A 13,562-nucleotide genomic window follows, 5' to 3' on the forward strand; every position below is an offset into this window, starting at 1 on the left:
ACTTCGTCTAACAGTAATAACAGCATTAAGTAAAACAAAAAATCAGTCAATATTGTTAATCCTATCGAAAACCCTCGTCTTAGATGATCAATTTATCTCTACTACTGAATACCATAGCTTATCAATTTCTATAACCTTTCATATTTCATCTTCTTCTCGCAAATTGAAAAAACGTGGCGCGCGAAAGATCGAACCCGGACATATCGGCTGCGTACGTAACGATAGCCGTGTCGTCGCACATGAAAGTTGAAAAATACAGGTTTTTATTCCCCTCCAGCTCTACCGTAGAATACACACTCTAGCATTAGCATTCGGAACGAAGTATTTCTGCAAATATTGTTTTTTTTTTTCAAATTCTAACCGTACATACTGCAGTAGTTGCAACTTGATTAGAAACCGAACTTCATCACTCGAGCAAGAGTTAACACAACACCAATAACGTGTGCAATCTCACGTCTTGTAGTCATTGAAACTTCCTTCTATCAGTAGACAGTGAACACTTTGTTAGTGCATGCAACCTGCTTGAGTAAAATGTGTATACTGGCAACGTCGAAAAATGTTGATTTTTTGTCGAGAGATTACGAAGAGTTTCTACCTTTGTCGTTCAGCCTTTAGTGATTCTTAAGTGGGTCTTTTAACTCATCTGGGATTTAACCTTATCAACTCAATCTAACTTTCGCGTGTATTGGCAACCAAATCTGATTTATAGTGAATAGTAGTTTTTATACTGTACATTCACCTTGGAATGGTAGAAATATTTTAAATTGTAGCCCAAAGTGTTTCAATAAAATTGAAACAGTATTGATCAGTGTTTTGCTCATCGATCAATACAGTAAGTAAACACTATTATACTGATTATCTTATTAGAATGTGTAAAAAGCACTTGAACGATTAATCAATTAATGCTAAACGATCGTTTCGTAGTCGATTAGTTAACGTTAAGTTAAGTTCTTTTTGCTTGCAACGTTAAGTTCTTTTTGCTTGCAACAGTGAACTGGATCAATAAGAACAATTAAGGCATAATTTGCATTCCTTGTGTAGTTGAGAACCGGTAGAGAAGGCATGAGTTTGCTTGAATAATTTGACTTGAATGCAACAGCAAAGCGAATGATAAAAATAGCGTTAGACATGAGATTCTCAAGAATACAAAAATGGCATATGAGACAATTGAGCATCCACTACCAGGGTGGAGGTTCTATCATTTTAGGGAAAATAATTTATGAATTTACCTATTTTAATTAATGGATTTAACTATTTATCAAATACAATATCGTTTACAGGTATAGATCGGTTTTCTAAACACCATCTATGTACAAAAAAATATAAATCATCTTGGCATCCATGAATTATTGAATCATTTATTATATGATAAAAGTAATACCAAGCGACACAAAACCGTTTAGCGTAATTGATGTTAAGTATTAAATCGCTAAACTTAGTATAATTATGGAGTCGTTATTTGTCTAAAAAACGATATTCATTGTGATGTGACGGGGTCAAAACTATTGGAAATTATCACATTTACTACTTATATTCTCTGGTGTTACGAGGACCAATGTCCCTTCTTTTACTTACTCCAAAAACTTTTAAATCAAAATTAAGCCGTAATTATTGAGCAGTTTTTAAATGGTTATTCCATAAGCTTCTAAAGCAAGCATATCTCACGTTTCAAACAAATTATAACATTGATTAACACAGGTTAGCCCTTGAGCTCAAACTGGAAATATGTGAGAGATTATAGTTTTTTACCCATTCCTGTGAATATTAAAGTCCTTGGTAAGCTCGAAAATGCGCTAAAAACCCGTAGAATTGCTCGTCAGCTTCGTCACTTTTACGATTATTTACGAAAAAAACTTCATTACTTGGTCAAGAGCATCAACATTCAACGAACGAGGGTAAAAAGCTAAAATCTTTTTTTTTTCTAATTCGAGCTCATGGGCATTTTTGTCTCGCTTTTGTTGAACAGATATCAACACAAATTTGCCCTAGAGCTTAATTGAAAATAAATGTTAGCTGATAGATTTCCAGCCGTTCCTGTGAATTTGATGGCTCTGGTCAGCTCGGAAGTGGGTTAAAAGGCTGAAAGTGGTTGATGGCTGGGTTCGTTGCTTCTTCGTTTGTTCAATGGGAAACTAGAAATGCAACTTTATTTTTGAAAAAAAAAGTTACCTATAAGTCATTCAAAATATTGCCCTTCGCCGGCTACAACCTTGTCCAATCTTGCTGGCAGAACTCAAATGCCGTGACGATAACAGTTTGCCTAATCGAGTCTTTTCTGATGTCTACATATGAGCAAAACTGTTGATCAGCTAGATCATAAGCCATCGAATAGACCAAGTAACAAATCAAACAGCACAATATCTGGGGAATATGGCGGATGAGGTAGAATTTCCTATTTAGGCGTTTCTATACAGGTTTCAACGACTTCGGCAGTATGAGACCGAGCGTTGTCATGGAGAAAAATCACTTTTTCGTGTCTCTGCTCGAATTGCAGTGGTTTTTTCGCGCATTGCTTGTCTGTTAAATGTGTTAATCGCATAAGATGAGTCGATACCGTTCCCCATTCGCTTTGAAAAGCTCATAATAAGTGACATCTCCCTAGTGACAGCATAGACAGTAAATTCGCCCGAGCCGACGACGTGAAAGCATGACATGGCGGTTCCCATAACTTTATTTTCTTCGGGTTGCTGTAATGATTCTTTTTTTATCACCCGTTACGGTACGATGTAGAAAGCCCTTTTATTTTACCCCTGTTCGGCAAAGTTGTAGCACATGTTATACGAAACACTTTGTCGAAGACCCAACATTTCTGCTTATTTAAATGGCCTCTTGTGGAACTTTCGTCAGAATGCCTTTTCAAATCTTTTTTTTTTAATATAACTTTTTATGATGGTTTTCTGTAATTTTTTAATATTCTACAATGTTGTTTGCTACAACAAACCACACCATGCCACAGAAAAAAGTTATTTTATCTCTTATGATTCTGTAGTTAATGATGATTTTTAATCACCCAATGCATTATTTAATAACAGATATCTACACAGATAGTCAAATGCCTATGTCTGGATTGAATGATGTTAAATAGAAGTATATTCCCATTTAAGTGTTTCTATGTAAGTTTCAATGACTTTGGCAGTATGAGACCGAGCGTTGTCGTGCAGTAGAAGCACTTTTTCGTGCCTTTGCTCGTATTGCAGCAGTGCTCGGCCTGATCGTATCAATTGAAGTCGATATCGATAGAAGCATTACCAGGTGGTTCCCGTAATTTTTTTTCTTTCTTTGGGCTGCTGTATTTTTTTTTATCATCCGTCCTGATGCGATGAAGAAAGCAAGCCCCTGAAGTAAAAAAATTGCTTTTAGTGCCACATTGTCTTCAACAAAATTGAGTAGCAAACACAGTGCAGTGCTTTTTCGATTTTATTACGGTCAAAACATATTTCACCGTGAATTCAGCGAAATGATAACAATTGGATTTTTTGTGTTGGATTCAATTGAAATTTATGATATTTTGAGTAAAGCTATGCACTTTTAAAGTTTAATGGAATATAAGTCCAAGGTACAAATTATAATAAAAAAAAAGTTAGTTCATAATATTTTTCTCCATAGAATTTTCGCGAACTTTCTCACGGCAATTATACATGAGTCTTAGGCTTGCTAATGTGAAATTGTGGAACCGCTAGAGTTTATAATTTTTTAATCCGCGTTCTATGAGCACCAAACTGTAGGGTTATTTGAACTGTTAACAGATCTTTTTTTCAACTGCTCGAATAATAAGTAAGTTTTGTTCCAAAACCAATGAAATATGTATTTCAAGATTCACAATTCAAATTCAAGGACACAAGACCTAGTGTCTTGAAAATGATGTTTCAAATAAATCGTGTGTGATGAGTACCGTCAGCCGGGGTGAGATTGTGCCAGTAGGGGTAAGATTGAGCTATTCAACCCGTAACTTGTCGGTCATCTCTTCCGGGTCAGAAGACTAGTCTTCCTTGGGTAAGTATTTGAGGAAACTTATTCAAAAAATATTGGTGTTGTGATCACCATGGGATGGCTGACAAACAATGGGTTTGTGTTGCACAATCTCACCCCCACTGGCACAATCTCGCCTCGGCTTACGGTAGTAATTTAAACGACTGTTGATAAATCGAAAAAGCACTGTAATACTCTTTCTCCTTTTAGCATACAAACTTAAACAACGGAATGTATGAGATAAAAATAAACTTTCTCCGGTGAAATTGTATTTTTTGTTATAGCAAAGAATTGTAGAACATTGAAAAATTATATAAAACCACCATAAAAGGTTATATTGAAAAATATGAAAACTCCTCGAAAGTCCATTCGAATAGTCAGATAGAAGTACGGTGTATTAAAAAATCCGTTTCTTAAAAAATGGGCTCATTCAAAAAAGGGCAACTTCTATGAGATGGAGAATAAATAATGAAATAGCTTTGATGAAGACACTGTGGCTTCAAAATCAATTTTTTGTGTTAAAATAATTGACCTCTATTACTGAAGCAAGCTGCTCCTGCGTTTGGCATAGATCCTCATGGAGCAATTCCCCCAATTCAGCGTCTGCGAAGGTTTTTGGCTTTTCTTTACGCAGAAAGCTTCCAATGTCAAAATTACCGTTTTTGAAGCGACAGGATTAATCACGGCCCTTTGTTTCACTTAGAGCTGCATTTATGTACTCTTTTTTTTTAACTCTCGATGAGTTTCAGCCGTGGTTTCCTTTGCAATAAATGAGTAAAGTAATATTTCCCGCAAATGAGGATTTTCTGGCACAATATCTGACTTTTTCACACAACTAAAAGTGTATGGCGCCCCACTGTGTGGCGTTGCCAGAAATTCCTTCGTAAGATCAATGACTATCCTGTAGCAAAACGGGATAAGAAAAACAGTGGTTTGGCACGCTCACATCACTTACTCTCAATACGGGTTGTGTCGTAGTCAGTATTGTTAGTCTCACTCATGAACAACATGCAGCACCTCGAGTGAGGTTCTCGTAGCTGCCGATACACACACTGGAGTTTTCTCCATTCAAACTATTTCTCGATCTTCCTCGCTGTCTTCCTTCTCGCGATCGCTTCCGAGATCATATGCACAAACGCGGGCTTACTCTTTTACTCGCGTGTAGTCCCCTTCTCGCGAGCACAACCAGCCGAGTACAATTGTTTCAAGATTACGATAGTTGCTGAGAGACAAAAAAAATATTTCAAATAGGGTAACGGACTACTTCCGTAGCGGTTGAATTCGGCAGGTTTTGCATTAGACTGCTTTAAAAAACTTACCAAATCAGTCCGATACCCTACACGTTCCAGTATGCGATACTTTACAGATTCTTCCCCCACGTTCGGCTGTCGGTGCACGGAGCAAAACCGGGTAGACGAAGGAAGCATTTTCGTTTTCGAGCACAGTTTTTAAGCACTCCTCCTAGTCGAGTATTCCTACTCGCTAGCAGAAACTCGCGTACTCTTTTACTGTTGCTGAGTAGCAATACAAAAGAATTTTTTGTGTTGATGCGTGCTTGCTGCTACTCAGGGGAATGCATGAAGAAGAAAACGTATCTCGTAAGCGTGTGTGCAAAAGACTCGAGAAGCGTAGCATATGTCTTGTTCTCAGGCAGAAAGGAGGAGAAAGGTTTTGCTTCTCGCTGGATTTGCAACGCTGGTCGTAGTAGAGATATAAGTGCGCGAAAATATTAAAGAGAAAGAATACGAAAGAACAACGTAAAAGTTGAAGTGTTTTCTGGATATCTTTAGCAATACCACTTACCGTACAACGCGCATGCTGCTAAATAAACCGTTGCGTTGTTCAGTCAATGGTCAAAAAGTTTTGTCTTCTCGAAAATAGTCCCCATGAAAATTCCAACTCCATCGTACAGCTGCTGCAAAATTCCTTTCCCACAGACAAACAAACATTCGCAGCAGCGAATTCTGTTGCGTGATCTGAAAAAGGATATTTTCTCGATATTCCTTCGCCGGAATAAACTGCTGATACTAGACACCTTGTTTCCCGTGGGAGAAACAACGACAACCGCATGTTAGCGAAATAAGTAGGCGACAAAAATTTCCTTTCTAGGCAACTATGAATGACAGAAACAAAGCCGATAATTGAAAAGCTAGAGAATGACCAATCAACTTGATTCCGGCCGGTCGTTATTTTCTCCACACGTTCGAGAACATGTGGATTACAAATCTCTGGTATCGATTTAGGATTACCGTTGATGTTCGACTTTTTTGACTGATGAAAAAAGCAGGAAATTTACAAAATCAAATTTTTGTAAAATGGAACTGAGGACAATGCCTATACAACAAGTATTCTTATCGAAAAAAAACTATAACATGAATGAGGTGGGAATTCGAATAAAACAGATTGAAAACTGCACGAAAGAACAAATCCGTGAAAAAAAAAACAACCACGGCTCGTATTTGTCTTATCATTTTTGCCTGAATTCTGTTCATCGTTTTCATCCGCAAGTTCTTATCTCATTTTAAGTTTTTAAACCAGCCTAATTAGATAAAACTGGCGTCTCTGAAAGGGTATAAATAAGGGTGATAACTTTTATGTTGTAAATAAGTTATCTGGAAAACTGCAAAACTATAGTTAAGAAACACGGAAATACAATGAAAATATGGTCAAAATTTGAAGAAAGGAGGAGTCTAAAATAAAAAAAAATAAAACAATAACAGGGTTTGCTTCATACAGAGGGAAAAAGCAACACCGAATGAACCGAATTTACTTTGATTCAGGTATGGAATTGAAATATTCCTTTCGTAGCTATCATCCTTGTAAAGAAGTTGAAGAGCCGGTAAATCATTGTCACACAATTATAACACACACAACTGTATGTTTTGATTCAACTGTTCTACTTTCGGCATTTTGTTTTGCAGCTAATATGCTTCCCGAAGCTTTAAGAAACTCTATTCTTTTCCTATTATTTTCCGAAGTCTGCTCGTTTCTGATTTGCTGCAATGCTTATTTCGAACAAAATGCCATACTTTTTTCCGGGTGTTTCGCACCTTCCGCATACCGAAGTGTAACCCAATGGAAGATCCCCGTTTCGCTTTCGGTTTTCCTAGCGGTGTTCTGCTGATTTCTACAGCTTCAACCGCCGGCTGAGCGGAAAATTTCTCTCGTTGCAACAAACCAATTTTGCCCGCCCGATCATGTCGTTTTATTTTTCTTTGTATCGATTCATTTTTTTTTTTACGTTTTTTCCTCCAATACCACCACCTCAATCATCACCGTGTTGCCACCACACCTGTTCGCGAACCTACTTTGTGTCCGTGCTTGCGCTAACCATAAGTAGAAGTCTAGTGAAGGTACTCTCCTGGCGGCCAAGGAATTCGGTGGCCCCACTTCCCGCCTGGAACCATAACAGTATCAATGTGACCGAGCTGCACATCTAGCCTTACTCCTGTTCAGATACCCAATCAGAAAACGCACATCCCTGTAAAAGTGAAGCGAGGAAAACAAATCCGTCCCAAACCGAATACTCAAAGTAGATTGATTGGAACGAACGCAGCAATACCAAACGAATTCAATGTTTGTGATATTATAGCTTAGCTGAAAAAAAAAACAGGAGTGAATTTTAAAGTGTTTTGTGCGCAATAGAGCAACGATTCGGGGAAAAAAGTCGATTAGGTACTTAAAAATTGTTATTTGTATTTAGCAGTGTAAAAAAAAACAATATTTGTTACTTGTTACTCAATCACCGTTCAGTCAGTCAGAAATTCCAAACACTATTCAATACAAACCACCGAAAAATGAAATCCGTTTAAGATCACTGTGATATCGAAAAACTATCCCGAAACCTCTATCCTCGAGCCTGTAAGTGTTTGTTTACTATCGATTAAGTATATGTTTGTGCTAACTAATCCTCCAAGTTCTTGTTACGTAAATGAGCTCAAAAAAAGCGTCTGCGTCCTCGTTCTAGTAAGCTAATCTGGCCGGGAATATGTCGAACTGTGTATACCCCGTGAGAAGCATTGCGGCACCAGGTGAAGGGTTTTTTTCGGATTTGAGTTGAAAGTCAAGTTAAAATTCATGCTTGCCGTTTGTGGGCCATTTTTATTGCAGACTTCATTCCACCTTTACTCTACTGGAGCCGGAACATACCGACGATCGGTTTGTGGTTCGGGCGTAATCCTTCGCCTTCCCCGGTTCGGTGCTGCGTGAATATACGGATGCCATATAGTGTAAATAAATGTCGAATGTGTTATTTAAAGTACAATGATTTAAGCAGGGACACCATTTTTATTTTTCTCGAAAAGAAATAGATTCTCCTTTGTTGGACTCTTTTGCAACTTTTATATCACAAAAATTTATAGTAAAATTAACAAAATTGGATGCCATGAACCTAACATAAACATGGAAAATGCTGCTTCTTGAAACGCATTTGATAGCTCAAAATCGAGAACCTTTTTACATTTTCTCTCCATACACTGCTTTTATTGACATAATATTTATAGAAGAAATGTAGTAGATAAAAAGTCTCAGAGAATGACGAAAAATTTTAGTTCGAAACTCCGTCACTACTTTTCACTCTTGCACTTCAGAGAAGTGGTATCTTTAGACACATTATTCTTACTCTTCTTTTTTTAGATATTGCGTTTCATATTAAACTAATCCTTAAAATTAGATTTTTCATTATTCAGCCGTTCGCCGAATATTCAATTAGTTTGAGGTGAATAACACTACAAGCATTGTAGCGCCTTACGGTTGTCAGAAGAGTTCTTCCCAGGAAATTTTTTTACAAATATCATGTATCGATATGTTTTTTATTACATAAAAATCGGACACGAAAATATAATTCCGCCGAATTTGTACAGTTGTTATATAACCCATAACGTTTAACTTTTAGTCTTTCTGAATCATATTCTCTTAGGTTCAGCTCAGAGGAGGCGAAATAAAAATATTAGTGAATCTAGTCTATCTTAATAGAATCTTTCTCAATAAAAATTTTCATAGAAACTGAAAGTATAACACTTCGAGAAAGAGAGAACTAAGTTGAAATCTATATTTCTTCAATCAGATCCGCCGTCTTCTTAGAAACGCGAATCTTGATTTGTCAAGCAGTTTATTCTGCTGCAAACAAAAGTTGTCAGGCACTGCTTCCCATGGATGAATCAGCACGTAAAATATCCAAGGGGTTAATATCCAAGCGGTTGCGGGAGTCAAAACTTAATTTACTGATATGGTTTGGTTCAAACAGGATGCCTTTACCTATATAAAGTTGATAACAATTACTTCCACCTTGAAAAAGAACCTTTTGATAACTATGACAACCTTTTGTAAAGCTTTGTACGCTGAACGAAAACAGTACAACTTTATATCTCCTGAGGAAGACCAAATCCAAAGGTCGAAACGTCGGACATAAAACATAGTAGGGTTTTGATCAACCGTTAAGACTGAGAAAAGCCGTATTACCCTTTGAAGTGGTTAATAACATCATATTAATTATAATACCCTGTAACATTAAAGTTTAACAATAAAATTTCTTAATCGCAATATGTAGAACCACAATAATTAACATTTTCCTTAAAACATGTATCCTATTTCCAGCATCGTTTACAGATACATGTATGCGAATCCGAATTTTTTTTTTCAAAATGACACCTAAAGATTCTTACATCCTGATTCCTGAGGAATCAATAAGAAGGTTTTTCAAATTCGAACAGATTCTGCCCGTATCGCAGGAACGATTCCGTCACCGAGTAATAGGTATACTGGAAATATTTTTTATTTTATTTTATTTTATTTCAAAAATCAATAACTTTGAACCAGTTGATCGATTTTCAATATTTTTGGTTGAAATTAAAGGTAAATATTTCTGGTTTTAGGAAAAAATACCAAAATAATAAACCTGTGTGCTCTTGCACGCATAATAAAAATTAATATTGATTTTTTAAATTGAATTTACTCAAATATAATTTAAAAAAAACATATTTATCAAAATTTCCTCATATATAGAGTCAAAAGCGTCCTTCAATATGCGGTCGTCAAGCTCAAGCAAAATCCGTTATTTGCAAAGATAGAGGACATTTTTTTTAAACAAAAATGGCCTAGAATTAATGGAGCTACAACATTATAGAACAATTTTTTTCTCTATCTTCAAAAATAAAAAGGTTAGATACTTGATTTCAACGAAAATTTGGGTCACCCTAAGTCTTGATAAATAAGCGCTTCCTTATATCCTTTCTTCCTTACAGAAGAAAGTTTTCTCTAGAATATTGCTATCGGACTCTAGATCCAAATTACCCACTAAACTCGATTTCTGGACTATGGACTATGGACTGTGGATCAAATTGATCCTGACCGATGATTTCCGATTTGGCTGAATTTGGCAGTTGTTCCTTTTTTATAGAGAGGTCATCCTGTAATATCATGTATACCCATGTAGAATCACAAAACAACAGTTTGAAAAGGGCCTATTCAAAAATGTGGTCGATGAATGAAATATATTATATCAGAAAAACGACATGTTTGATTGAAATGGTGTCCCCAGCAAAGTTGTAGGTGAGAAAATTGCGGTTCTAAAAAAAATATATACACTGTAAAAAAACTTGTATTTATGGACCAAATTTTCCAAATTGTCCAAAAATAATAAATATCTCAAAAAATACTTTTTTCCAAAATGTCTTTTTTACACATTTAGGTAGAAAAAAAACTAAAAAACTTATGATTTTTTGAAAAAAATAATTTTTTTTACAGCATATATTTTTATTTTTGAAATGATAAAATTACTATCTACAACTTTGCTGAAGACACTATACCGACCAAACAAACCGTTTAAACGCTAAAAATATTCTTTATCAATAATAGACACTCGACACAGGCGATTATCCCATAACTTGATGTCCCGGGTTTAGTGATGACATAAATCGAACTTTGGTATAATCTCCTGCGCCAAGTGTCTATTAAGCATCAAAAACATTTTTAGGGTCCAAACGGTTTGTTTGATTAATATAGTGCCTTCGGCGAAGTTCTACATAATAGGTTTATCCTTAAAAAACCCTGTGAAATAAAATTCGAAAAAAATATATTTTGGTTTTTTTTTTCAAAAAATTATGACTTTTTTAGTTTTTCTACCATATTCCAAAAAGCATCAATGTTTAGACAAAAATTTGTGGTTCTTGTGGAAAAAAATTCAGATTTTCAAAAAATAAACTTTTGTCTTTTGACTTATTAAGATATTCAATTTATAATGATTCTTTCAATTTTTTCTTAAAAAATTTTTATTTCTCTCGGTATATATTTTTTCTGGAGTTACAAAAATGCTTCAACCTACAACTTTGCTGGAGGCATATCGTAAATCAAATAAATCATTTTTGGCTCGAATAAAAAAAGGTTTTTGAAACTCTTAACTTTTTTGTTTTTTTTTTTTTTTTTTTTTTTTTACCATCACTAAATTTCGACAGATTGAAGCAAACATTGTTGTCTTAAATGTATGAAAAAATGAAATTTTTGAAAAAAGTTCTTTTGAACATATTTAACATTTATAATATTTATAATATTTTATAATGATAATTCAAAAAAATTGGCCCAGAAAAAAAAACAAATTCTTATAAATTTTTTACTTAAAACTTTGCCGAAGACACCATTTAAATCAAACAAGCCGTTTTCCTGATATAAAATATTTTATTCATCAGTCACATTTTTGGATAGGCCCTTTTGAAACTGCTGTCTTGAGTCTACATGAAAAACGGATTTCATAAAATGATAGGGTGCAAATCAAAATGTACATTTTGAGAAACCATACACAAAATGTTCACCTGTCCGAAACAACATCATGTGCAAAATTTCAGCTCAATCGGACTTAAAATGAGGTGGCGCAAATCGATTGAATTTTGGCCTTTAAAAATCCAACAATTAAACAAACGAAGTGAGGTGCGTGAAATTAAGGTTTCCAATTTTTTTTCTGATCTCAGATGGCTTAAAAATGCATGAAACGTTGAGATCTGGTATCATATGAAAAAAAAATGCACGATTTTGGTGATTTTTCGAATTTCTCAAGGTCAAACTTCAATCGCTTTGCACCACCGATCGAGCTAAAATTTTACACAGGGTGTTTTTTCGGGTAGGTGAACATTTTGGATAGAGTTTTTTTTTTAATTTTCTTGTTACTTTTTTCCCATATAAGTGATTGGCACCCTAATGACCTCTTTATCGAAAAAAAAACAACTGTAGAAAGTTTCAGCAAAATCGTAAATGACATACAAAAAAAAATTATTTTTGTTGCCATCGAATGGCAACAAAAATAACAACAGTTTTAAGTTTAAGAGTACTTGGCGACCGTGACTTGAGCTTCAGTATATTTGCATAAAACTTATAAAATTTGATGTGGGAATGTGGTGTGGTACTTAAGATAGAAAAATCAAAATGAAAAATGAATAAACATTACAATAACTAGAATTGAACTCTTCTTAATCTCTCTATGAACGTCTGATTTGTTACAAACACATCTGTTACACGTTTCACAAAACATATTTGCATTCCCAATCGTATGAAAAATTGAAATTCACTTTTTCTGCTATTCGTTTGACATTATGCATCAGGCATTCCAGTATTTTGCATGTAAGGTATGAATAAATCTGTTGAAGTAGATAAGCACACTCTACATTGTTTGTCGTCGAATGAATTTACTAATTATGGATGTTCTGTGTTATTACTAAGCAAATTGAACTTACCTTCGACTGGTAACGGCAATTTTTTCTGATAAAAAGTAGCCTAAATGAGGAAAAAAAGTTTACCTTGACTATATTTTTTGTAACAAAAAAATTATCAGCTAGAAAATTTCAAGAATTAGGTGACAACAAATTTTAAAAGGAATCTGTCATATGTAGCGAACATTAGCTGATAGATACGCTTATACGACACAAATTGCCAGTTATTTTTAAATTTCACACCAATTTTTATTATGAGATTTTTTTATGTAGACATATTTCCCAAACGCAAAACTGCACTGCGAATGTTCTTTTCTTAGTTACATGATCCAAATAAGGACAGACACTTTCCCCCCTTTTAAGTAGTTTTAGCGATCCGTATCCCAAAATAAAATAAAAATTGCAAAAACAAAATGACATCCGCTCACCAACAACCCCACCACTAAGAAGTAAACTTTGGTTCAACAAAACACCCTTAACTTTGAATTTTCCAATTTTCTTCAGAACTATGCATGCCCTTGGATCGATAATCAGGTGTAAGTAAACACTACCAATGGTGACTTGAGCGGGAGAGCGCAAATAAGCTGAGCAAAAGCCAAAAAAAAAACAAAAACAAACAAACCAAAAAAATACAATTGTTCCTATCGGTGCTCAATTAGATAGTCAATTAGAGAATAGAACCAAAGCTTTTGGCTGTCACCATTAGTAAAATTTGTTTTCTCTATTGAAATGTGCTCTCACAACAATAAGAAAAAAATAGATTGTGTATAGAAACGTGTATATAAAACGTCACGAGCCACCACTAACTACTGTAGAAAGCTCCGCACATTGCCATACCACACAACACCAAATTGCACTAATTATGCTAGTAAACTACCCTCTAGAGTAATGTAAACA

The 13,562-nt window shown here is 35.0% G+C and overlaps 1 protein-coding gene across 24 annotated transcripts in view; it reads left to right on the forward strand.

Moving 5' to 3' along the window:
• Positions 1-13,562, forward strand: part of LOC129721157 (probable phospholipid-transporting ATPase IA) — a 162,006-nt gene that overhangs the window by 125,846 nt on the left and 22,598 nt on the right. For 13 of the 24 annotated variants that reach the window (XR_008727349.1, XM_055673392.1, XM_055673393.1 and 10 more), the window contains one exon: positions 188-259. The exons of 3 other annotated variants lie outside the window; for them this stretch is intronic. Coding sequence is in view for 16 of the 21 variants with exons in the window: in XM_055673392.1 (XP_055529367.1) it covers positions 188-259 (72 nt within the window). In the remaining 5 variants the exon portion in view is untranslated. Of the gene's footprint in view, positions 1-187; positions 260-7,309; positions 8,015-8,079; positions 8,511-13,169; positions 13,202-13,562 lie in introns of those variants that run through there. 8 more of the 24 variants (XR_008727351.1, XR_008727352.1, XM_055673386.1 and 5 more) reach the window with 4 other exon arrangements.

Source organism: Wyeomyia smithii, chromosome 2 (assembly GCF_029784165.1).
Source record: "Wyeomyia smithii strain HCP4-BCI-WySm-NY-G18 chromosome 2, ASM2978416v1, whole genome shotgun sequence".
In the NCBI taxonomy this organism is placed as follows: domain Eukaryota; kingdom Metazoa; phylum Arthropoda; class Insecta; order Diptera; family Culicidae; genus Wyeomyia; species Wyeomyia smithii.